Below are 25509 nucleotides of genomic sequence, written 5' to 3' on the forward strand. Positions count from 1 at the left end.
CAGGAAATAACTTTACATAAATAAATGCATTAAAAGTACCAAAAGAAGTGATAGCCAAAGCCTCATACAATCTCTTACCTGGGTGAGGGTGGTGGGCAGGATGACTCAATTACTTGGGTCTTTTTAGCATCTAAACTCTGGAATTCTGCTATCAGGGCTTCAAGATCCTCCTGAAAACAAAAGCCAGATGTGAGCAACTTGACACGCACAGGGCCACTGCACACCACATGAAACCAGCAACAAACGGATGCTGAATACTTCCACATACAGTTTAAAGATTGGTCTCCTCTAAAACACTAACAAGTTGCTCAAAAGAGCCCTTAAAAGGATAACACTCTAAATGCACTTAACGCATACCTGCTATTCCTGCAGCAGAAACATTGCACAAATCTGCAAGTAAATGCAAATCATTTAGGACCTGACAAAGTGATGAGCACCTACAATGCTACAGCCCAGCTAGCCCTCTTCTTTGTCTGCAATGGGAAGATGCTCAAATGGAACTGAAAACTCTTTTCTATTCCCAGCTCATACTTTAGCTGGAGAGAAACCTGCACGTTATTTTTATCCCCTTTCAACTTCTGTTAATCTGCATCCAAAACTGGAGATACACGGAGCTGCAGCGGCAGAAGCCGGACTGCAGCTAGGGGGAGTTTCTGATCCACGGTCTCTCCTGCAACCCCCATTGCTCACTACCTCCCTTCAGCTAACCTTTCTGAAGGTGTACTTAAAGGTTTCCAAAATCTGGGGATTTCACCTCTGCAGCATGGCATAAGCTCTCCCCGCAGCCAGGAAATACGTACACTGGCTCCCGCCATGTCTTCAGTTGTGCATTATGCTGGTAACAGGCAACACCACATTTTGACCAGGGAAAAACAGCGGTTTTGAGACCTAAATACAAGCACCTCCGCTATGAGTGACAGAAACAAACATCTGCATTTGCTTTTAAAATCAGAAGAAAGGGATGAAGGAGCTGGAAGGAGAAAAGGACCCTTAAACTGGGGTCTCCTCTTCTACCATCTGCTGTCACACACTGCTCCAGCTTGTGAGACACCTGGAAGCCTTCCTGGAAGCAGTTCCTATTTCACCCCTTATGCTGTTTTCCCCTGTTCCCACTGACGGCTCCGCAGGCTGACCCTCAAGCATGAGGACAAGCACTGCTTTTTCATTAGGGCCGCTCTAACACTAACCCTAAATCCCACATGAGACGCGAGGTTCTGTGATCTCAAAACCCCTTCACCTGCACATCATGTACCCGGTGATGATCGGCAGGCGCCTAAGGGACTTACCCAAGTTACAGCCGCTTGCACTTGGATACACTCATGTACTTTCAACGTGAAACACCCGTTTCCAACCTCCTCCACCGACCTCCCGTGCCTCCACCTTCACTGCCTGTTTTCCCTTCGAGCCCCGCTTCATAAAACACCCCGAGACCCAAAAGAACGCCGCAATGCCACAGCGGAGGCCCAGCGGGCTTGGGCTACCGGAGCCCCCCGTTCTAGCCCCTCACCTCCTCCTTCTTGGCTCTGCGGGACACCTTCTTCTCCATCTTCGCCGCCGTCTTCTCGGCCCCCTTCCCCTTCTTCTCCCGCTTCCCCTTCTTCCCCATGGCTGAAAGGCCGCGCTAGGCCGCGCAGGGAGCACCGCCCTCGCCCCGCCGCTCTGGCCGCCCCGGGCACACCAAGGAGCGGGCAGAGACGGCCGCTAAGGCCCGGCGCTTCCAGGCCGCGGCCCGCCTCCTGCCCGTGCAGCGTGGCCGCGGGAGCCCTCTGCAGGCCCGGCGGACTTGGCCCGCCGTCCACTCCCGTGGGGCTGTCCTATCCGGGCCCTGCGAGCCCCGGTGGGGCGGGGAGAGGCATTAACGCGGCTCCATGCACCGCCAGTCACCCAGCCTCAGAGTCCGGCGCCCATTTAATGCATGTTCCTTTTTATTCCAGCCCTGAGGAGTATGTTAAAGCCTTAAAATGGCCCCGCTTCCCTCACACAAAATGGCCCCTCCTGGTGAAGAGAAGGGCTTAGTGGACACCTGAAGGAGTAAGTCCGCAGGAATAACCATTAACCATGGGCTGAACACCTCAGGGACTGGGGAAGGCTGTGCAACGTTTTCATTTTCAGCTGCGAAGTTTGGAAATGGGGTTGATCCGGGTCAGTCTCAAGAGACCCGAGTTGCAAAGCTGAAGGAAATACCGTGCCCTGCGAGGCAATGCCAGGCAGCTGTTGTTTCTACATCTGAGGGGGGGAAGGAATAATGCTGATTTGGTTTTTATGTGGTATTTCATGTAGATGCTGAGCCCAGGTAAGATTTCTGAGGGAATACCTACTTTGAACACCAAACCAGCATGTATACTGTAAATACAAGCCAAAATACATCTTTAAGCTGTGAGTTCCCTTTCATCATCATCCTGTGGTTCAAAATTCCCTTTGTGATTGTTTTTCACTCCCAGCGGAGTACAATCATAGCATTTTTCACTGAATTCCCTGAAAAACCTGGATTGTCTGAAAGCAAGGTGATTTTCAGCACTGTCCAACCTAACGCCTATCCAACAACAGGGGAGGATATCCACTGAAGGTACGGTTCAATTCCCACCAAGCTAACCCAAACATCCAGTACATGCCATGGAAACTGCAGGGCAGATCCTATGCTTTGAATGTCCACCTACACTTGAACCTCGGATCTTGGAAACGGAGCCCCAAAGCGCAAAGGGAAGAGCTGGGAATATACTTTGAGGCTGCAGACAATGTACATCCCCACCAGCATTCTGTTTGTCTGGTTGTTCTGAAAACATTGCGGTTACAACTAAAGCCACAGCGTGTCAATGTTTATGCACAGGAAGAGAACAGAAAGCTCTGGAGAGACCAGGTCAAGTGAATGGGGCAGTTTCTCAGCTGACAAGATGCAGGAGCTCTGCTGAGCTCCCTGGTGCTACACATAGGGTAGGAAGTCTCCCTGCTGCTTCTTGGTCTTTAACTTCACAAAGACACCAGTGTGTGAAAACCCTGATATCTACAGAAACTTGGTCACCGATTCCTCTGGGGCCGCGTTTTCTTCTCACTCTTTTTAGGGGGACTTTGACATGAAAAATGCTGCATCTTTGTGAAACTCACTCTGGAAGTCATCACCAGGCATCACTTTACTGGGGGAGCAAGGAGTCTTTCACCTCCTGCAAACCCTTCTCCACCTGACCCCTTATTTGCATTGGCCTTTTCAGTGCTGCATCGTTCATGGTAATTTCCATAACTGAGTTTTCAGAGATTTTCAGCTCTATGAGCTCAAATTGCATTCTCAGAATTTCATTTTCCATAGTTCTGAGTGTAGTTTCAGATGTCCTGGGTCAGTTGGAGCTAGCTACTGCATTGGGAACTGTGTGGGGTAGAACATTCTTAGTGTGAGTTCTGTGATCTTTTGAACTATATAGTCTAGTTTCACATGGTTTATGTGGAGAAAAAAAGAGAATGAAAGGACAAAGAAATCTTTGCACTACACTTTGAAAATACAAAGCATAATATAAGCATGAAACAGGGCATGAACTTCTCAGGGATAAATATACCCCTGCTCCACCATGGTGAGAAATCCTGTTATAGCAATGATGGTTACTGTTAAGAGATGCATCTTCCTTGAAGGGATCCAATGGACACCTTGGCTGTGTAGATGAGACTAAAGATTGTGACATGAGAGCACCAATGCCCCCAGAATTTAAGACTCCAAAACTGACTTAGGTGAGGTCTCTTCACAGGTTTCCCATCACCCTGAATGGGAACTCCACATTCCCACACAACATGCACGGGATGTATTACTACATGTTCACACAAACATCTTCACCCAGCTGGCAGACAGATGTGTGCTCCCAAACACATGGCCGAGTTCAGGCGCACACACACATGCTCCCACGCACAGATGTCCTCACACTCTCATTTCTGTTATGTCTCAGGTTTTGTTTCCACTTCATTTTGGGGAACATAGCATAAGCTCCACTTTGCCTGTGTTTGCACATTTCCTTCTACTGCTATGAAGTTGTCGTATGCTGTTATATCTGGCAGCCCGTCTCCTGCTCTGACCTATACAGAGCACGTGGTTTTACTTTGTTGGTTTTTTATAGTCTGGAATATGCTCATTCAACAGGATGGTAAATCCAGCTGTATCAGCAAAGTAAAGAATAACAGGCATGAAAGCTTCAGAAAAGACTCAAAAGCTCTTTCCCACAAGTCTTCTTTGTGCTCTAAGACTTGATTTATTTTTCCCTTGTTAATGCTTTCTGAAGCCAGTAGCAAGGAAGGAATTAATGTCCACAGATTAAGTGGGAGGACATGCTGACAGCACAGTAACTAAATCAACCAAAAATGCATTTCAATTGTAGGAAGAGCTGGTGTATAGAAGGATGAGACTGAAGATAAGCCCTTGCAAACAGAGAGAAATATGGGGCTGCTAAGTGGGGACCACTTCAACCATACTGGTGGGATCCACTGCAGCTGGATTTTGGTGAGGGCCTATGAAGTGAGAAGGAGGCTGCTGCAAGAGAACACGAAATCGTTCCAATGTGACACTAAGGAACATCAGTGTGTTGGAGATGAGCAGACTTGGGGCTCTGAGTGCTGCCTGTGCCCTGGGACATGTCAGAATGCCCAGGAAAAACTATGTTCTTTAACTGCTGTATAGTATATAACTTATGCAGGAGAGCAGCACAATACAAGTCAAAATACAGGTCCTTCAATCTCAGGCTGCAATTTTCCTCCTCCACACATGTAAAATAAGGAGGAGAAAACCACAAAAATCTGAACTCAGGCTCTGGTGACAGGTTTCAAAGTCATCCATCCCCAAAAGCAAATACAGCTGAGGGTCAAGGGCATGTCCGTAATCAAGGCTCACTTTGTAAAAAGTCCCTCAAGTAAGAAAGTCTGGGTTTTATCTTGGCTGTGCTTACAGCCTGGCAGAGGGCCCCTCAGCCTCTGCTTATGCATGCAGCACCTGAAACTGGATTCAGACCAGGCAGGCGGCTGCTGCAAGTCAGCAACAGTATTTTGCTCCATTCAAGACTTATTTATAACCAGAAGCTGATAATATCTCATGGCCATTCAATTGGCTTCCTGAATTTTCTGTTTTGAAATTGGTGCTTTAATATCTTGAAAACAGAGGAAGCAGAGGAAGGCAGAGGCTTCCCTGGAGGGGAGTACAAAGTGTGGCTTTATTCAGATACACATCCCAAGGGACATCAATCTAAATCCATCAGCAAACTGTCACACTTGAAGCCACAAGTTCTCATCAAATCTGTGAAAGTCCTTACTTTTGCCATTCCAGTGGGACTTCACTGGCTTTTCTGTGCTTCTGAGAAGAAAACTGCAGAAATAGTAACAAAAAGCAAGACAGAGGAGAAGAGTGGCTTAGAAATTCACATTTCTGGTCATTAATAGTGATGCATCAATCTCAGTATCCTGGATGCTGTAGCACTCTGGTGTTACAGCGCTAATTGCTAGCATCAGAACCGGTAATAAGGAAGGTGGCAGCTCCAGTTAATGTAAAGAAGACAGCTGGAAAAAAGCGCACAGACATGGCAAGATAAATTTTCACCTGAATCCACCCCCAATCTACAGCAAATAAGTAAAAATGTCTCCACACTCAGCCAGAGCAAATGAGCTTGCCTCTCCCCACTTTGAGTTCTGCTTTTCAATGTACATGCTTCCCTTTCAGCACCAAAATGAACAGCTGATGCCTAAAGTAATAAGTTTGGGTTTAATATCAAACTGAACCCTTCTACACCATATTTATTTCTTCACAGGCGAAGCTTGCCCAGCCTGGCTGTGCTTGCTTTGTTTTTCATTAATTTACTTGCAGCCAAAGTGCCAGGACGAGAAGTGTAGCAGGAAACATTAATATGTATTTCCTGCATGCCAGGCTCATTTGCGGGAGATAGCTCTAAGTCTGAAAACAAGCTCATTTTGCACAAGCACCAGTTCTGGCCTTGAAGATGAAATAAAGGAACCTTCTCAGGGTGGTAAAACACTCAGCTCAGCAATGAGGTTGATCAGCATTTTAAGGGTGGCCATGTGCTGGGACACATACTTCCTGATTTGTGTAAAACAGCTGAAACTGCCTACAAGGGTGACGAGTGAATGCTGATTGCCTTCTGCTGCCAAGGGATCCTGTTCGTGGGGCAAGTACCTTCTTTCCCTGCGAGCAGAACAGGACTGCTGAACTATTTCAGCTGTTCACCATGAACAGCTGCCACATGAGAAAGCTCTGCTCCCACTGGTTACTGAATATGTCCTTCCAATTCACCACCATGCTCATAAGCACCAGGATCCAGAAGTTCTTTCCAAAGAAAGGTTTTGCTAACTTAGTACAAGCACATGTGCATGCACATGTATATGAGTAAGTACAAGAGGACAGAACTCTTGGAGGGGCTAATGGTTTCATGCTTCAAGTCAGCCTCTGCAAACTTCCTTGTAGAGCAGTCAGATTCTGCGTGTGTCACTGCCTTCCTGTGCTTGTCCTTTTTCAGACATCACAGGCTGCTGGTCTTTGTGTCCGCCGTTTCATCAGAGCAGCTTTGATGGTGGTATTTCAAGTGTACAGGGTGTCTGCAGTGTCACTGTGCCATGGCAGTATTTACCAGCACAGCCTTGAAGCTGCTCCTGATTAAAATGCTCCAGCAGCTGCACAGAAAATCTCTGTCCAGCTATTGTCACCTCTTTCTGTGACATTGGCCCCCATCAATCTGCTCCAGTCAATGTGCCAGTTCCCAGAATGGTGACAAGAAAGCAGAAATCTTAGACTGTCTTTGTGTCTGTCCTGGATCTTCATTAATTAGGGTAGTGAACCATTAATTAGGCTACCTAAGCTTCTTTAGAGCTGCTTAATCTCCACTGTGGGTTCACAGTATCAGGGATGGAGTCTGGCTAATACCAGCTGGAACTCTTTTTTCTTACCTTTCAATCAGGCTTGTTTTGCTTTATTCCCATTTTATTTATGAACATGTTTTGATATTTTTGCCACTCATTTAAGTACAAAGGGGCCACAGAGGCACTCTTAAATTCCAACTTCATTGCACAGGTCCCTGGCTCACCTCATCCCGGGGTCAGGGTTCTGTAGAGAGATTGCTTCCACAGGCAGAATATGGGGCTCAGCCCCATTCACAGCATTCCAGGTATCTTTGAATCCACTTTGGTGAAGAGAAGTATAAGTAGTTGGGTGAACCCAGTAGAAAGGAAGTCAGTGAAAGGAAAGCTCAGGAAGCTTGGGATGAGGAGTGACAGTTTCCTTTCTGGACAGGAAAGGTCATATTGCTCATAAGGGCAATACAGCCAAAAATACCTTAAAATCACCCGCCCTTATGTACACAGCACGTTCCCCCCCCCCCCATTATTCATATTCTAAGTCTGATGCAACCCAGCCTGGAATGTAGTAAGACTTGTAATGACTTTCGTGTCCCACCAGGTGTCAGCTCCTCTGCACAGAAGGGCCCTGAGCCAGCTCCTACCGCACCATGGTGCAAGAATTGCTGAGACGTTGCATCATCTGCGGAGGTGCAGAGCTCTTGCTATTGGGAAAGGGATAATCAAGCCCAGGGCCAGGCTTCAGGATGCGAGGGGAAAAACAACACAATGTACTCAAGTAAGCAGAGGTTGGTTAGGTGAAGGAATCCTCTGTTTTTCAATTTCTCCAGCTTTCACTGACTCAGGTAGCACCTCTGTCTTAAATTCTCAAGAATGAGGCGACACAGAAAGCGGTTCCGGTGGGAACTCAGTATTAATCCAAACAACAAGTCCAAGCACATTCGTTTCACTCAGGGAGACTTACTCTGCCATGAGGTGCCTGAACAGCCCACGCTTGGTTATTGAGACACATCATCTCCAGAGCCAGGGCGTACAGTGGGTTTCCAGGTGCTGCTTTCACTTGGATGCAAAGGACTGGCCACTGCATACAGTTATCAGTCCTATTTTCCCTTGGTAAGTAGCTACAAGCTCAATTTAAAACAATCATTGATCTATTAACAGCTCGACAACACTCAATCCCTGTTACAAAGCCCTTCATCACATAACCTCAGAATATTTTGGAGGAGCATTTCACTTTAATGAGGAAGGAAATACTGGGGGCAGTAATACGAAGGCAGGGTTTTGTATCTCATGGCTTTTGTTGCAATCACCAGGCTAGATACAATACTCCCATTCAAGCGCTTTCAAGCTCCCTTTTTCCTCCCTCAGTTCTAAGGGAACACATCAACCTGGTCTTGGTGGCTCACGCTGCTTCCTGTCAAGGAGGAAGACATTGTGGTAACCTCATGGTCGGTAGTGTGAGGAGGCTGGCAGAGAAAAGTTTAATTTACACATTAGAGAAAACTTTACAGAGTGCCAGGTAGAGAGAGTCATGAGAAGAGACTGTCTGGGGTGGCTGTGAAACTTCCAAAGACTTGTCTAAGACTGTGAGGCCAATATCAGCCAGAGATGGTTGGAGTGAGTCAACCTGCCTTGTGGCAGGAGTGTACATGGGTCATTGCTCACTGTTCACCCATACCCAACTTTTACATATTTTCACAGCTGAAAAAGTAAAGGACAGGGTTTGATTTCTACCTACCTTAAAATAGTGACATTGCCCTTATAATAGTGACATTGATTAAATTAGTTCTGTTTTATCTTCACAAAAAAGCCACCGACCCCAGCCTGATGGATGAGTAGGTTTTTCCACAACTGGTTGGCATTTGTTTTTCCTGGTAGTGCTGCGTCAGCTATTGGGATCAGATTATCTACTTACTGCCGTACCTGCTGCTATCACCTTGATTTGACAGGGCTTTACCAGTCCGAGCAATGCATTGTGGAGGGATTTGGGATGTTCTCCTGCTCCAGTTTAGTCTGGTTTTGTTAGCCCCTCAGTAAAGATAACTCCATACATCCCTTATCATGCTAAACATTTACCCTCAAGAAACGATGACCTGGCAAGATTCCTTGTGGTTTTGCAAAAGAAAAGAAAATATTTGCTCATTCTCAGTGGCTTAGAAAGGTACACTTGGGTATATTAACCACTGTCATGAGCAGAAATACTCTAAAGCATTAGCCTTTAGGAGAAGGAGCTGCTGTTGTGGAGTGTGTGCTTTGGTGTGATCGTGCTGTTTGTGATGTGTTTGATAAGCCGTGCATGGGAGACACATTCTGAATGCTTGTAATTATATTGAGTTGCCTCTTTCATATTCTTCCCTGTGAAGCCCCCAAAACCCAGCAGACCCCCTAGGGATGGTCAGCAATTTAGGGATGATGAGAAGTAAATAAAACTTTCTTTTGTCCTTCCAGCAGAACACTGTGTGTCACCTACAAAGCCCATCATCTTATCACGGTACTGTTCTCCTGCACTGACTGTTGGGATAGATTCATACTCCAGCAATTAATATGATTTAGTTATTAAAAAATGACATCACATCCACTTCTGAACATGTTTCAGGGTGTTTTTACAGACATAATGTAATAGATGATTGTCCCAAGTCTGTCCATCACTGACTTGTTTTTTAAAGAAAAGGTTTAGTTATAATGTCAAGATGCAATCCCAGTGGAAATAGTAATTTGTTGACTGATTTTCTATCACTCTAACCTGTACTGTTTTCTCTAGGAAATAACCATCTTGGTTTCCTGACCTGTGATGTCATTTCTCTTACTAAGAAAAGAGTCACACAGGAAGGCAAAACCCTGATCTTGGTGATAAATCACATCAGGCTATTTTCTGTCTGGTTTGAATGGAAAATACAGCTTTATTATAAAGATAACCACATGAAAACCAGTATGACACACCACACATGATCCATTTTGCTGATGAAGCAGATGGGAATTAGGTCCCATTTGAAAACCCAATATTTACTCTGATATCTGCTGCTTGCTCTGCAGCGCTGTCTGGCAAGCATCAGGAGTGTCAACTGGGTTTCTATGGTGGCTGTTGACACTTGGGCCAGCTTCATGCTTTCCTGCAAGATAAACTGTCACATTATGGGAACCGAAGTGAGAAGCAGCTCAGCCACACAAGGGAGGGAGCAAGGTCATAGCTGGGTGCCTGGGTGTCCATTCTCATGCTATTTGTCTTGCCCGGGCTGCGCACACAACAGCCACTGCTGGGTTATATCCCTGTTCAAAGGGCCAGCTCTGATTTAATACACACTCTTCCCTGCTCTGCAGGTACAAAGTGAGAGACCAGGAGAGGCACCAGGAAAAGGAGGACACAGGTTATTGTGCAATGCCAGCTGCAGAAGCTGCCCATTCCCCTTTGCTGCCTTCATGGACAGGCTCCTCCTGCTCACTCGTGTCGCTGGAGGTTGCTGGTCCATGAAAAAGACTACAAATATTTCAAGACACTATGAAATAAAGATGCTGTGCAGCTCACACTGGGCAGTGAGTCCTTCTGAACAACACTGTTGTCATGGGACATCCAGCAGAGAGGTCTGCCAGGAAGGTCTTCTGCACAGAGCTGTTAGCTCACTATCAGCTCACTGTTAGCTGCGTTGCAGCTTTGCATCAATGGGAATCGGTACATATCAGACAAACACGGAGCAAAGCAATGTGGTGATGCTCTAAACTGCAGAGCAGCTACTAGGAGAGGCTGACGGCTCTTCCCAGGCACAGACTTGCCTGCTGAAGGGCTCAGTTGGAGGCAGGCATGGGCCGGTGCTGGGATTCCTCATTCCTACCAAATCCCTCACCTTTATCCACTGCACCTGGAGGCCAGTGGGGTTTGAACAAGCCAGGGAATGTTTGTTGGGGACAGGCAGTGAGCCGAGCACTGCCTTCATCCAAGGCTGTGAGGGAAAGTTACCAAACCCAGCTGGGGTAAATCTAGCTGTAAGTCATAACTCCATTCATTGGTCTAAAACCATGGGGAACTTCACCCCATGTTGGTTCCTCAGGGGTTGGCCATTAAGTAGCAATATCCACAGCCCTCCACTTTCCAAGGTGCTGCAATCCAAACTGAAAGGTTGTGTTCCAATTCTTCCTGCCATCCTTTTGGGGTTATTTGTACAGGGGAGGATTGCCAGCTCCTTCACCTACTCCCCCGCCACCAAAACCTTGTACCCAGCAGGGAAACTTCCCCTGATGTGTATTTTGCTCTTTGATCTAATGCAGGATCAAGATCCCTTTTTTATTCCAGGTCAATTTTGCTCTTTGTCTCCAGTTCCACATCTTTTCCCAAGCCCTGTTTCTTTCACACCTGGCTGCAGTTAACCAGCCTTGAGATTAATATTGTCGTTTCATCTCCATGCTATTTTCTCAGAGATGGGTGAGAGAGGAGTTTACCCTATGTCTGTGGTTTCTTTTCAACACAGGCCCCCAGAAGGTATGAACATCCAGCTGCTGTGGTAGCCAGTTGCAGCTCCCCATCCCATCACGGTTTTGGGGGTAAGGATGCTGCAAGACAAACCTCACAGCACTTGCATCAATGCTCGGAGCAAACCATACCAAAACACCAACACAGCACTGGCTCCACTATGATTTGCATCAAAACTGGGACTGGTGCCTGGGAGACCATGGCACACAAAGCAGGATGTGCAGCTCTGCAGAAAGGCTGGAATTCATTTAAGAAGGGCAAGGAAAATCAAATGAAAGCTGAAAGCATCCTTTCCCGCCTAACCCCCTGCATGAATCAACAGAGCTGGCTTCAGCATCCAAAAGCTCTCAGGCTGAAGCTTTTTTCCCAGCAGATGGGTGGAGAACAGGCCACAACAAGAAGGTGGTTAAATAATGGGTGCCATAAATTGTGTTTCTGCTGGGGATCTTGTTCTGTTGCAAAACAGTCTATTTCTGAGACACCGTTACAGCTCTGCGCGGAGCAGCCTTGTGGCTGCTGGGTTTAGTATAGGGCTCCTTTCCTACAAACAGAGAGCAGAGCCCACAGTTTCAGGGGAAGGTAGGACAGATTTGTGCCTCTGCAGGCACTTTCCAACCCTGTAAGGTGTGAAATGGCTCCTGATGTTTTCTTCTGATGTTGGTGGGGTCTTCGATCAGGCACTGGAGATGCTGCGAGCCCATGGCCAGAATCAGGCGGGTGTAAAAGTGGTTTTGCAGGCTTATTTTTCTGTGCTGAGGGCAGGGAAGAAATCCAGATGGTCTTTGGCCCACACAGCAAGAAGAAAATCCCATAGGGAATATTTTGCAAGACTTTGGGGTTTATCTCATTTGACTTGGGTGCAGGAGGTTCTCTTCAAACCAGACCTAAATTTGATTTAAGGAGTCAGACAGACAAAACCTGTTTAACCTTTGCTCAGCGGTGATAGCACCTGCTTAAAACTCCACAGGGTACTAATTTTGCATAAACTTTCTCTGTTTTAATTTAAAGTATTAATTGTAATTAAACATGGAAACTGAACAAAAGCTGGAGATGTTTGAGGCTTGCAGCCTTTGTAACTAGATAATGCCAGGCTTCTGGCTTTTTCTGGAAAATAATAGTGATATATAAAGAAAACAAACATGAGCAAGTGACAAAAGGATTTTTCCATCCCAAAATGTTCCTTCTAAAGACAAAAAAAGTGACCAGCAACAGTAATTTTTGGTTACTCAGAGGGTCTGATTTATGCTGGGATTATTGTGGCTTTAACTGATTTTGTCCTAGGAACTGGCATTTTTAATTTGAAGCAATTAGTTTCTCTACCTGAGGAAGATCTGTCCAATTAGCAGCTCATCAGGCCAGACCTTTCCATTTGGCTGCTTTCTCAGGTTCCTGCTCTCCCCCTGTGACCACACTGTCTACAGCCAATGCTGATTTCTGCAGTAATTGCACAAGCCAATGTGTCATGTGAGAGCTTGAACTCTTTACATTGTGGAAAGCCAGCGCCTCTCGGAAAGGGCTATTTCAAACAACTCTGTCAATCTGGATGATTTATTTTGTTCCCTTATGCAAACACAATGTTGGCAAATGGCTTGATACCATTTAGCAGGAGCAAAGCTGAAGATGGATAGACCAGAGCAGCATTAGGAGGCTGCAATTCACAGGAGGGAGCTCATCACCGTTTCCAGCCCTGCAGTTCATTGGGACATCTGGGACATCTTTTAAAGGCTTGGGACTTCAAACATGCAAGAAATAGCGAAACAGTGAAAGTGTGGTAATGGCCAGCATGTTAGGCAGCTTAAGTATGTTCCCTTTGGGTCCCTCTGGAGTATGGTGGCTTTTCCCTTGACCCAGCCAGCTCTCCTCCAGCAGTGCTCACACCCCAGTGACTTGCAGGCAGCTTTCACTGGCAGAGAGGCCAAGGACTGCCAAGTCTAGGCATCTTTTTCAGTCCCTGCAGTAATGTCTGCAATCTGAGCTCCTTCTTGCATGTCTTTGGCTGGCCAAATCTCCCTGTGGCCACACAACCACTTCTCCAAGTGGTATTGATGCAACCCCAAAGTGTTCAGCTTGGTTTTTCTCAGGACTCGATGTAGAAAGAATACACGTACTGTTGTTTTTCCTATCCATGTGCAATTGTTCTGCTGACTTTTGTTTACTGAAAGCCGGGGCCAGCAGCAACTTCATTTCAAGTCCTTGCAGGCCCAAGTGTGTCTTGCATGTTCTTTATCACACAGAGACTTGCAGAGCTTTAGTCCCTGTCAGCTGAGCAGGAGATTCATCACCCATCCTTGCCCTGGCAGAGCAAACCCATCTCCTCCAGATGCTTGGGTTTTTCCCTTTTAACTGATCCCGTGTCTTTGCAGAGCACTGCTCTCAGGTAGAACATGCACCAGCACCTCCCCACAGCTCATTACACCACAAAACCTCCTGAATACCTGAGATGCCCAGACCTGATTTATGAGCTCTGCAAAGCCAAAGGCTAAGAGGGATGAGCTCTCGGCATACAGTGGTTACACAAAGCAAGGAGCTGCATGGGGAGAGGGGGGGAGGCTGTGCTTTTCCCAGGCAAGTCAGAGCAGAAATGACCTCACAGAAATCTGGAGCCAGGCTCCTGGAGACATTGACCAAACCAGCCAGAAAACTGGTCCAAAGTGGAGAACACACTCGTATTCCCATCCTGTAGTTACGTTCTAGGGTTTATACAGGCGTATTGCCACATCCTCCTAATTTGCTTATGGCATTTAGTGTGCACGTTGCTCTGTGCCTTTTATTTTTGTTACTCGTTTTTGTGATAATGCTGCTGACTGCTCTGAAGGCCACAAGATTCATAACTTGATGCCGTTACAGGCAGTACCTCATTTTCAGAAGTCTGGAGAAGCCTTTGATGATACCCTGCTCAGAGCTTGCTTTGAACTATGCAAAGAGCCTGGCACAATGCATGGACAGAGCACATATAAAGACCTACTGGTCTGCTCTGAGGCAGCAATGGACAAACGCATCCTGATCCACCAAAGCTGCTTTGTAAGCCGTGCGTGTCCCTGCCACTGTCTAGCTCTGAAGGACATGGTGACAAGTGATGACAACCCATGGAGAAGCTGGGAGAGCAGGACATTATCCTCGAGCTGGATCATTTCAGTGCTTATTGCCCTGGCTGCAAAGGACAGGCAGGGAATCAGTTCCAAAAAGAGGTGTTGAAAAGAGCTCTTAATACAAAAAGGGAGTTATTTTTCTCACATAATGTGTCATCCTGCCTGTTTCCGCTGTCTGAGGCACTGTCCCTCACCCCATATCCTTCCCCTGCTCAGCACCTTGCCAGCTCCATCCGAAATGTGCTGCTGCTCAGCTCTTTGCTGGCCAACACCACTGCCGTTGGTCCTGGTGCCCACAGTGGGTAATTGGATGGTGCTGAAAGTGCTTCCAGCTAACCCAGATCCAGGACAAGCTCTACAAGGCATGTATTTAACTCGACTAAGGCAACAGGTACATTTTCTGCTCCAGCAAACCTTGTCTGAGCTGACTTTCAGCGACAAGGTGCTGGCACAACTCTTCATGTGAACATGAGGTACCTTGCACGGTGACCTTGAAAGGACGGTGTATGAAGGACAAGTTAGTTATATTAGGAAGGAGAGGCTCAGGCAAAAGGAATTGTCATTTCTCACATCCCTGGTCTCTAATTCAATGTAAGGATTCAAATGTGGATTTATCTTTGCATTGTGCAGTTTAGGTGAAGAGCAGGGGATTTGCAGCATTTCTTACCCCACCTGATTCAGGCAGAGCTTTCAATCACCACCATCTCCTGTGCCATCCATCCCCAGGGCAAGGGGTGGCAGTCTGAGATAGGCACAAAACTTGTATATTCAGTAAATATACAGGGGAAAAAACCTTATAGGTATCTGTACAAGAATCCCTCTGTTACATTCCAAGGTCTGGTAATCAGGGCAGCATGCTTTTGTTGAAGATCTACAACACTCACTCTTTATAAATCCTGTGCCTCTGAGCTCTGATGCTTTAAATAGGTCTCCAGCAAAATGAGGATGGACTCTGAAGAGCACCTTTATTTCACAGCTTCTGTACAGCTGAAATATTAGCAACTCCTTATTTTTCAAGTAAAGACTCCCAGTATCAAGGGGACAGTTTTGTCATTGGATATATTTTGCTCCAGGGCGGTTTGTCAACAACACCTTGTATTAAATTCCCTCATACCTGTGTCTCATTTTGGGTGTATTAATCTATCTGCCCCAGAGGATCCCTTTATTCGTTCTATCCACAATTCCTTGGCAGCTCCTTTGCACCCCTGAAGCAGTTCCCAGCCCATGTCACACCTCACCCTTAGTGGCTTCTTCCCAACCCAAACATATTTACTGCCTTTCATCTTTCAGACAAGTCTTCAAATAAACAACAGTTTTATTGCCTTTAGCTGGGCTTGCCCTCAGTTTGGAGAGGCTTTTCTACCTGCAGCTTCAAGGGCTCACCCTTCTATGGTGGCAGACCCCCATGCCTCTCTCCGTGCCACTCAAACACATAGGTGCTCGTGTGTTTGGGGAGAAAAATGCCATGGGTTTGGCTTGAGGGTTGAAAAACATCCATCTTGCTGCCTGCGTGTCTTCCAGAAGGGCTGAGTTCCCACGCCTGCCCCTTCCCATCACCTCAGCCATCAAAGACCAAAGCTTGAGGAGATGCATCGTGACTGCTCAGTGCTGCCTGGGGACCATGCTGTGTCCATGTGTGGCTCCCACGATGTGAGTCCTCCCCAGGCAAAGCCCAGCATGAGCTTCCTCTACCACTGTGGGGCTTCCCTTGCCTCCGCTGTGAATCACCATTCATCTTCTGGAGATGAAGGCATGACTGCTGCAGTGGCACCAAAGAAAAGGACAACCGGAGGGGAGCCAAGAGTCAACACGTGGCTAAAGGATCACATCTCCAGCAGCCATCAGCAGTGACCTTTTAGGGAAGACTCACGAAACATGAGGTGTGATCCCGTCCCGCTTTGTTCCTTCCAGCCTCAGGCTCACAAAGATGTGCTTCCTGAGGCAGAGGCTGCTCCAGGGCTCCTGCAGCTAATAACAAACCCTTTCATCTGAGCTCTTTTTGAACTTTGATGCACACATAAAAGTTGTCTCGACAACATCCCCTGACACTGAGTGCATGATGAACGCTGCTGTCTGTGAAAGAACACTTCCTGCCTTTGTTTCAGGCTGTCTGCTTGTGTGCTCGCTCAGTGCTCGCTAAACAGTAAATCCAAGTCCTCTCCCAGTCCCAATCCTGCAGCCCTTGGCCCCGGCAGGGTGATCAAACCCGCTCCGTGCTCGGGATAGGCACATGGAGGAATATTACATTATGTCAATGGAGTTTTGTTCCCACTTCCTAACTCTGTATTTCGTAAGCCTGAAAATGACTGTTCTAAAAGGTTGGGTTCAAGACTGGTTCCAGGCCAGGTTGGACACAGGGGCTTTGAGCAACCTGGAGTAGTGGAAGGTGCCTGTGGCAGGGGGTTGGAACTGGATGAGCTTTAAGGTCCCTTCAACCCAAACCATTCCAAGATTCTGTGATTCCAAGAGACTTTGCCATCCGTGTCCATCTCCTTCTCCAAATTGTGGTTGCTGACCTGAACCAAGAGGAGATTCATAGGCAAGCTCTGCCGACCGCCTCCCTCCCGTATAAACTACTTTACCAGTGTTCTCTTGCTCCTAAACAATTATTGCACCCTGTGGGAAACTCAGTGATACCTGACCCTGCTGAAAACCCAAGGTACTGGAAGCTCAGGGGTCTGCTGAGCACTGACCTTGCACAAAAGCCATGTGTTTCTCCCCAGGATGCTCTTCTTCATCTCTCTGCTCACTGCATCCTCTACAACAGTTTCTCCAACCCATCTGGACCTGGACCTGTACCAGCATCACATTTGCCATCTCCCATACCACAAGCATCACTGCTGTGTTGTGCATTGGGTTGCACACGCCTGCTGGTAGCACTTGATCTCATCGAGAACCCTTTGCAGCTCCTGAAGGCCTCTGAGTGCCACAGCTGGAGCTTTGCTCCGAGACACGATGCATTATCTGGCAGCTATTCCTTGCTCTTGCTTGCTGTTAAGAAAGGCTCCAGCATGGGAACTTCTCCAAGCCAGCCTGCAGCAAACACAGATGCAAGTAACTCTTCTCTTTTCTGTGCTACTGCCTTATCTGTCTGTAAAGGAACTTTGCAGTACAGCATGGGGCCTGCGTGTCCCTGGCAGGCTTCCTGCAGGCGTCACAGCCTTCTCCTTCTTCTGCCATCGGCATCCCACTTGTGAGTGTTCTGTTGACTTGACTTATTGAGGTTTTGTGTTTAATTTGCCAGAGTTTATTCTCTCCTGTTTCCTTCTTTGGCCACAACTGTCACTTTTTGAATGATCTCTTTTGAATCACTTAATGGCACAGGCTATTCTGCTGCTCAGCCATGCTGGCTGGGAGATGTTTTCTTTAGATTACTCTAATTCCTCCACTAAGAGTCTCTAATGCTGTATTGGCGAGCCTCTGTGCTCCTCGTCACACACATTATCCTTGTAACTGCACTCTGCACCTCTGTTTTCTTCCTTTATGTCTATATATTTAAATGTCACAGTGGTGGCGGGGTTTGGCTTTATGAGGACATTGGCCTTGAGCATGTAACACTGGAGATTCTCTCTTCCAGTGTTAAAACAGCCACAACGCTTGAGAGTAAATCAAGGCTTGCCTCTTTCTTGTGCATTTCTCAATGTCCAAGACATCACGGACTGTCGCACCTAAAATTCAGTCTGGAATTTTAGGTATAACATCTGTTCAGCATCACTGAAGTCTCACTTTCCTACCAGGTTTTCCTTGCGGCCTTTCTCAGCTCTGCTAGCATTTCATGCCCATTTCTTCCTCTTCGGGGGTGTGTGTATCAACAGAATAGCCCAAGCACAATCCTCACCTTTAGGAAGGAAAGTTTCCCAGCTCTGCCATGTGTACACCCAGAAGTGCGGACCTTGAAGCAACCCTCACACCTCCACCTCTTTGCATGCCTGAGCATCCCTCTCCTGACTCTGGTCAGGGCCCCTGCACACAGAGCATCTCTCGGTCAGCCCTGACCTGGTCATGCAGTTGGACTAGATGATCACTGTAGTCCCCTTCCAACTGAAATACTCTCTTCTCAAGCATGGAAGAGGGACTGCAGCAGAGCATCACTTTCCCCTTACAATGTTTGACACCTTCCTGCTGCTAGCTTCTATCAGCAGCATGAGCTGTTGATCATATAACCATGTGGATACTCCTTGGGAATTGGGATACCCATCTTCTGCTCCCACCTCTACCCGAAGCTCACCCACTTTCCCATTCCCTTAGTTTTAACACATGCAAAACCAGAAATGGTCACTAGAATTCAAAAAAATGGAGGATGGTGATAGAGGAATGGATGCTGTCATTGCTCATCTATACTCCTGGACCCATCTGCAAGAGGAATGCTTGGATCCCAGGGCTCAGATGCTGGTGGATGTGGGATAAACAAGGCAACCGTTTGCAAAATAAAAGTTTAGAGACAAAGACCAGCAACAAGAGAGTTGTAATTCAGCTTTCTTTGTTAAAAAAACCAAAACCAGAACAAAACAGGAACCCAAAACATAGAACAACCCAAACATTTAACAGATTTGTTAACCACAGACATAAAAGAATCAAGAGATACTCGAAAAAATACATTGCAGGAGACATCCTGTTTTACAAGGCAATTTGATTAAGTTACTACTGGCTGAGCAGCACTCGGTCAGTTGTGGAATAGCTGTGTTGACAGGAACACAAACAGTGTCAATAGACAGCGCTTACTGTAGAAGTATTAAGACTAAAAGATATTTACCCCTTAAAATAAATAGAATGTTATCTATAGCAACATTTAAATTAGTACAATATTTTTAAAGCAACCAAATATAACAAAATTGTAAATCAGATCTAGATTTTCTTCTATATGTTAAGATCTCTTTTCTTTTTCTTTAATGCGTTTAAAAAAACAAAACAAAAACCAACAAAAATACAAACTTTAGAAGAAAGGTATCTCTGAAAAGTCAAATTATTCACTGGCAGTGAATCTCACCCTCCTTTTGTTCTGCGGGCCAGCACAAGGTCTGGGTACCACTTAATATTCTCCCTCTGCAAGGACTTAGGTGGGACACAGACCTCACCCTGTCCTCTGAACGAAGGAGTTTTTCCCTACAAGTGATGTTCATCCCAGTGCTGGGGATGCAGCCAGACCCCACAGCACCACTGGCTAGGGATGCGGGAGAGCATCCGAGTGCTTGCAGAGCCCTTGCACCAAGATGAACATCACCCGGTGGGAACAATTTAGGTGTAGATATAAAGTCTCTTTTAGGCCATTTAAAAATTAATTCAATAGTTAAAAAAATACTTGCTTTTTCTCATTAACACTTCAACAGCTGGAGGAAGCAACACCCCTTGTCACGCAAGGAACAGGGGGCTAAAAGCAAAGAAATAATCCTCTGGACACTGGTTCCTTAGGGGCCGCCTAACCCGAGTCACATTTCCTGCCACTACATCTTGTGGGTGAGAGCATCTGCACCAACTGAGAGCTCTCGATTCCACCAACCCCAGCAACATCACATGCACATCCTCCCACCCCAGCTGCTAGTTCCAGTTTGAACTGTGTAAACTGGGAGGAAACTTCTTACGCGTGGGCAAAACCAATGGAACTCTTCAAGGAGTGACCAGAAATGGAGGTCCATCAGCATCCCTCAATGCCAAGGTCCCTGGCAGAGGCATGGGAGCAGATTCCCATCACCACAGGGAGGCAATGGAATGCATCAAAGGCTGCTGCACTCCCTGGTCAGGAGCCAAGTGGCGCCAGCTCCCGCCACGCTGGCCCCTCCTGCAGCCAGCAGACCTCAGCAAGAGCCCCAGGGGGAACTGGAGCCGTCTCATCCCTGGCTGCCCTTTCCCAGGCTCCAGTAGGAAGCTTTGTTCCAGCCCTTTCTCAATGGCCAAGGCCGCCCTCCCCTTTGATAGCATTATAAACGGAGTTGCGCAACCGGTTGATGGAAAAGCTGGCATCCCACAAGAACAGCCCCAAACAGCCAGTGTTGTGCAACAAACAACAACATCTGGCCGTTTCCTTATTACTTTACTTCTATTTTTTGTTACAGCCCAAGAACACTGAAGGGATGGGCACCTTCCCAGGCTGAGTGGAAGCCTTCCCTGTGGCTCTCCACAGCGAGACCACTGTGGCAGGACTCTGCCGCTGCAAACATCTTCCCATGGTTGGGAACTCACATCCATAGGGAAGAGCTCTGCTGCGACGCTGCTGCCCCTCAAGGGCTCTGCTCTCTGTCAGACACACAGTGGAGGAGCCCAATTTAATCCCCTGCCTGAGCTGCCAGGAGAGGGCTTGAAGAACAGAAAAACCCACTTTGTAAGAGTTTCCATCAGTTGAAGGGTCTTTAAAGCTTGTTCAACAGTGACGGAGCCCCTTTGAACTTAGTATCCATGGAGGATGCTACTAAAAACAGAAAAGACAGAAAACACTGCAAATACTACAGGAAGTTTAAAACATTAACAAAAAAATCCACCCAGAATGACATATATCCCCTCATTTTTGACCAGAAGCATTCTGCAGGGCTGGTTCCCCTCACTGCAGGGAAGAAGGTTTCTCATTTATAAAGAGGAACCCAATGGATAAGCAAGCGCCTGGCGGCTGGCTCCTGCCTGTTTAGCAGTCCCTGTGGGATGCTATTCTGTGAACACCCCTAACTGCCTGAGACTCTACTTCAGAACAAGGTAAGAGCAATAACTGAAAAGGGGGGTTAGTACAAGGACCAAGGGGCTACTTGCGGCACAGCCATCACTTGCAGAAATACACAGCCATGGCTCCACAGTTGGACTCAATGATCTTGAAGGTCTTTTCCAACCTCCACGACTCCACTGATGAAGATGCTCTGGCTGTGCTTGCACAATACTGTCACATGAAATAGACTCACACGGTACCTCGATTAACTGTAGCTACTGTTTAGGAGAGCCAACTCATGGTCACTGTGGCTGTGTATGTACTTTATAGGAAGGGTGCATCTCCACTGGTGGGACACGACAGGCGTGACTGACCCTGGCCTCAAAAGAGCACAAGCAAACACAGAAACAACAGAAAAATCCCACATCCGGCACTGGGAATGGGGAGAAATTTCCTGTGAAGCCTCTGCTCCTCCTTGCACCTCATTCCACATTTGAGGAAACCAAGCAGCAAGGAGCTCTTTGATGGGATGTATCCTCTCAACATATATTTGAGCATGGCAAGCCCGAGGGAAGCAGACACTCCTGGGTGCTGATTTAAGTTACAAGCTGTCACGCGAGTAGGTCCTGTTAATTTCACCATTGGAGAAATTACTTTCTTGTGTTTTCTTTATAAAATGGAATTAAGTTTTACCCCTTTCCTCATTATCTCCTTAATCCCCAGGAAAAAAAAAATAAGCCAGCCTCTTACAGCTATGTCACCATGGGGGGGGGGGGGGGAGACTATCAGGGTCAATGAATCAGGGATAAAGGAAATCAGGTTTTTGCAAGGTAAATGTTGCAATGTGAACTGTGACTGACCAAATTCAATGTTATTGTCATTTTTGTGCTGGTACCTGGCTCAGTTTCTTCCTAAACATCTATTGCCAGGGAGATGCTGGTGAGATCACCGTGAAACATACAGTATCAGTGCCAGAGCCAGCAGGTTAGTACAAGAGAAAGATCTTTAGCAGCAAGTGAAAAATCATGAAAATTCATAAAGAGCGAGCAAGAGAGTGAAAGATTTAATTAAGATCAGTTAATTAATAAAAAAAATATTTCTCAGTGTGACATCTCCTCTTTAAAACCAGTGTAAAAGGTTCACCAAGAGGGAATCGTGTAGTGATGGTCTTCATTGAAACCTCATTTAAAGATGTGTCCAAACCAAGTGATCCCCATGTTTTAGAGAGATTTGGACCCATTTCTGAGCTCTTTATGGATTGGACTCAAGTGGTAATTTACATTGGACTGAGGTGGCTGAGAGTTATAATCTCTTTCCTTTGCATTGCAAGTGGTTCTGCTGGCATGTGTTAGCACTGAGAGACCCTGTGCTGAACCCAGGCCCTGCCGGGTGCTGGCCTCAAGACCAGTACAGCCAAAAGAGCCTGCAGACCAAGTGGAAGGTGACACACTTGAGGTTCTCTCTCCATGAAACAGGTCCAGCATGCGCAGTGATTTCCCATCACCAACCTGCCAAAACCTCTCAGCCTTCAGCTGCAAGAGGATCCCCAAAACTGAGTTCAGGTTTTATGGTTCATGACCTTATTTATACAAACTCCTCTCCACAGGCACTGGATCTGAGATGCTCCAACTCATTGGATGTAGGTCCCCTGGACAGCCAGGCGCTGGCCATGAACTTCGGGTTCTTCTGTGCTGTACACCCAAACCAGCTGCAGCTCCCCAGAGGTTAACTGAGCTCCAGGAGAGCTCAGTGCTAACACATGCAGAGAGGCACAGGGCTAGCTTGGGTATCTCTACATTGTGCTGCCACGGAATAAGCAACCTGACAGCAAAGGTTCTCATTGTCATGATTGTCTCACCTATTCCTCCTGCACCGCCTCAAAGCAAAGACGAATGGTTGGTGAAGCAATAGCAAAGAGCAGCATGCAGACACTTGCTGACATAGCCACAGACACTGCCACATATCTGAACAGAAGCTGCAACCTGCTATAACACACAACCCCTTTTTTTTTTGCTGAAGAACTTAAAAAGAACAAAGCATGAGCTAGTACCATTGGTGTCCTTAATGCCTTGTCATCCAAAATAACTGTGTACTACAAGGAGAATCCATAGAATGCATTAGCTCTTGGAGGATCCTGGTTTCCAAACAGCTTAGTTTACAGACATATTGAGGAAAAAAGGAAGTTTAACAACCCATTTGGACAAAGCACAAGCACAAAGATCTGTAATACGAGACTGAAGCAGCTCACTTGCAGGGAAAAGATGCTTTTGATTGCCAAGTGACTATCACCTCAAGTGCAGAGGCGTCATAAGCAAACTGTTCACAACTGCAGTTTTGAGGCGATGCTTTTGACCAAATAAAGCAACATGCTCCTTAGAGAACAGTTCTGACTACTCAGAAGCAGAGGAATTTTGGGTGCGCTCAGGGGATGGGACTGCACCACCACAACAGCAAAACAAGACTTCACATGCAGAACATGGTCTGTGCTCACAGACTGCTCCCTGAGCACAATGGTGTTGGTGGGGGCATCTCACCAAGCCAAACCTGATGATGCTGTTTTGCACGAAGGAGGACCAGGGCCCCAGTCCCTGCTTCTCAGAGCAAAACAGACCATCTACAGCAGATCAAGATTAAACCCAGGCTCCAGCATCTGGGGACATCTGCCCTTTTCTACACCCCCAGTCCCAGCTGGTCCCATCTCCACTGCATGTTGTAGAAGATACAGAGACACAGGGCACAGCAACAGGCAATGCACAGGCCAGCCCCAAGGGAACAAGCTAAGGGAATCCCACACTTAATTTTCTCTTTGCAAATGGTTTATGGGCAAACATGAATCACACTGTGAGCAATGAACAGGGCCATTTGGATAGCATGATGCTGCTCATCCTATGCTGGATGATAGCCTGTCTACAGAGAAACATGGAGTGAGCAAACCAAGGACTGGGCCTTCTGCTAAGTGCTATTCCCTGGGTTTATCAGGAGGAAGTCCACCCTCAGGCCTGTACCTGCCCCAGTGCTAATTCACAGGGCCACAGGATGGGCATTGTGGTGAACAGCATCCCACAGGGCCGACTCAACAGCAGGGAGATGGCTTGGATCTGAGAGTTCAAAGCCAGACAGTGGCAGGGGATCCCCGAGTGCTCTAGTCAGGAATGCAATGAAAATCAGACAAGACCTCCCCACATTGTTTCTCTGACACTAATTCTGCTCTGCCTTGTCTCACTTAAGTCACTGCCAGTGGACAGAGTCCAAAGCATCCAGCAGCATGTGTTTTGGTATGACTTTTTGTGTGTGTGTGTGTGTGAGCCAACATCAGCCAACCTTTGCTTCCCAACCACCCCTTGTTGTCCAGCAAAGGCCGGTGGGCCGGGCTCAGGACCACCCTGCGGCTCTGTCACAGTCCCAGACCCAAGTACAGGCACATTTGTAGGGCTGGCAACACTCAAATTGGGCTTAAGAGCAGATCTGCTGTTGTCTGGGGGATCCCAGACCCAAACCCAAGCCAAGTAAGCCTACACAGAACTGGAATACAGCCCTCAGTATCACACACACACACACACACACACACACATGCTATCAGAATTCCTGCTGCTGGACAGGCAGGACCCCTTTGGAAGCTCCTGGCTGGAATTCCTCCTCCTGGCTCACATTCGTACCAAGAACTTCTCATCGCAGGGTTGCCCATCTGCCAGGCTAAAGGGTGGTGACAGAGGGGCTGGTGGAGACAAGGCAGAGCTGGTGGCACGGTGTCAGACATGAAGCAGCTCCGATGGGGTGCTCCAGTGCCTAGGATTCGTTTACGAGGGATCAGAAGCGTTTTCTCCTTGTGTCGTCTTAGAGTAATATTGTGCGTTTCCTCAAGCTGAATGTCTCTGCTTTTCCTGCTTACGATTCTTGTGGAACCACTTCCATCAGCTTCTGGCACAGGACTGTTGCGGAGACTACAGGGAAGAAAGGAAAGTACAGGTCAGAGATCGCACACAAGGGCCCAACATACATCTTGGTCCCAGTTCACAATACTCTGCCTCAAAAGGGCTCATCGTTCTGCCTCCCCACCGTGATAGTTTAGTCCAGATACAGTGTAAGACTTGAAAGCAAAGGAGCAGTGGGGTGTTATTGACTCATTGCCCAGAACTTAAACAGGATATGCAAAATATATACATTCATATAAAATGGAACACAGGGAACTTTGCTTCTGCAGCACGTATGCTGTACTGCCCTGAGAGGCTCCAGTACCTCTTGACACTTGCATGGTGATATGGTAACTACATTTGGATGCCGTAATTGCAAGCAGCCAAAACTGAGTCAGGCACAGTAACAGGAATGGGCATAGAAAATAGGAACTGATGCTTTTACTTCCTATTTTGAAAACCTTGGCTGTATGTGAACGCAGCTTCTTTAACTGAAGACGAAACCAACTCAGCCTATGAACCCAAGGCAGAGCCCACTGCCTTGCACAGAGCAGGTGGAGAGCACAAGAAGCATTTCAGGTGCCAGTTTGCACA

At 47.1% G+C, this 25509-nt stretch overlaps 2 protein-coding genes across 4 annotated transcripts in view; both read right to left on the bottom strand.

Moving 5' to 3' along the window:
• KLHDC4 (kelch domain containing 4) overlaps positions 1 to 1646 on the bottom strand; it is a 34863-nt gene extending 33217 nt beyond the window's left edge. For all 3 annotated transcript variants that reach the window (XM_080637736.1, XM_080637734.1, XM_080637735.1), the window contains exons 1-2: positions 1508 to 1646; positions 79 to 170 (exon numbers count right to left, since the gene is read on the bottom strand). In XM_080637736.1, the coding sequence (XP_080493862.1) occupies positions 79 to 170; positions 1508 to 1606 (191 nt within the window). In that variant the 5' untranslated portion in view covers positions 1607 to 1646. The remainder of the gene's footprint in view (positions 1 to 78; positions 171 to 1507) is intronic.
• Positions 1647 to 18839: 17193 nt separating this feature from the next.
• Positions 18840 to 25509, bottom strand: part of SLC7A5 (solute carrier family 7 member 5) — a gene marked incomplete at its 5' end in the record, with an annotated part of 40916 nt that continues 34246 nt past the window's right edge. Inside the window, one exon of the mRNA XM_080636763.1 lies at positions 18840 to 24945. Within this exon, the coding sequence (XP_080492889.1) occupies positions 24890 to 24945 (56 nt within the window). The 3' untranslated portion in view covers positions 18840 to 24889. The remainder of the gene's footprint in view (positions 24946 to 25509) is intronic.

This window comes from Psittacula echo (assembly GCF_963264785.1).
Source record: "Psittacula echo genome assembly, chromosome: Z".
Classification (NCBI taxonomy): domain Eukaryota; kingdom Metazoa; phylum Chordata; class Aves; order Psittaciformes; family Psittacidae; genus Psittacula; species Psittacula echo.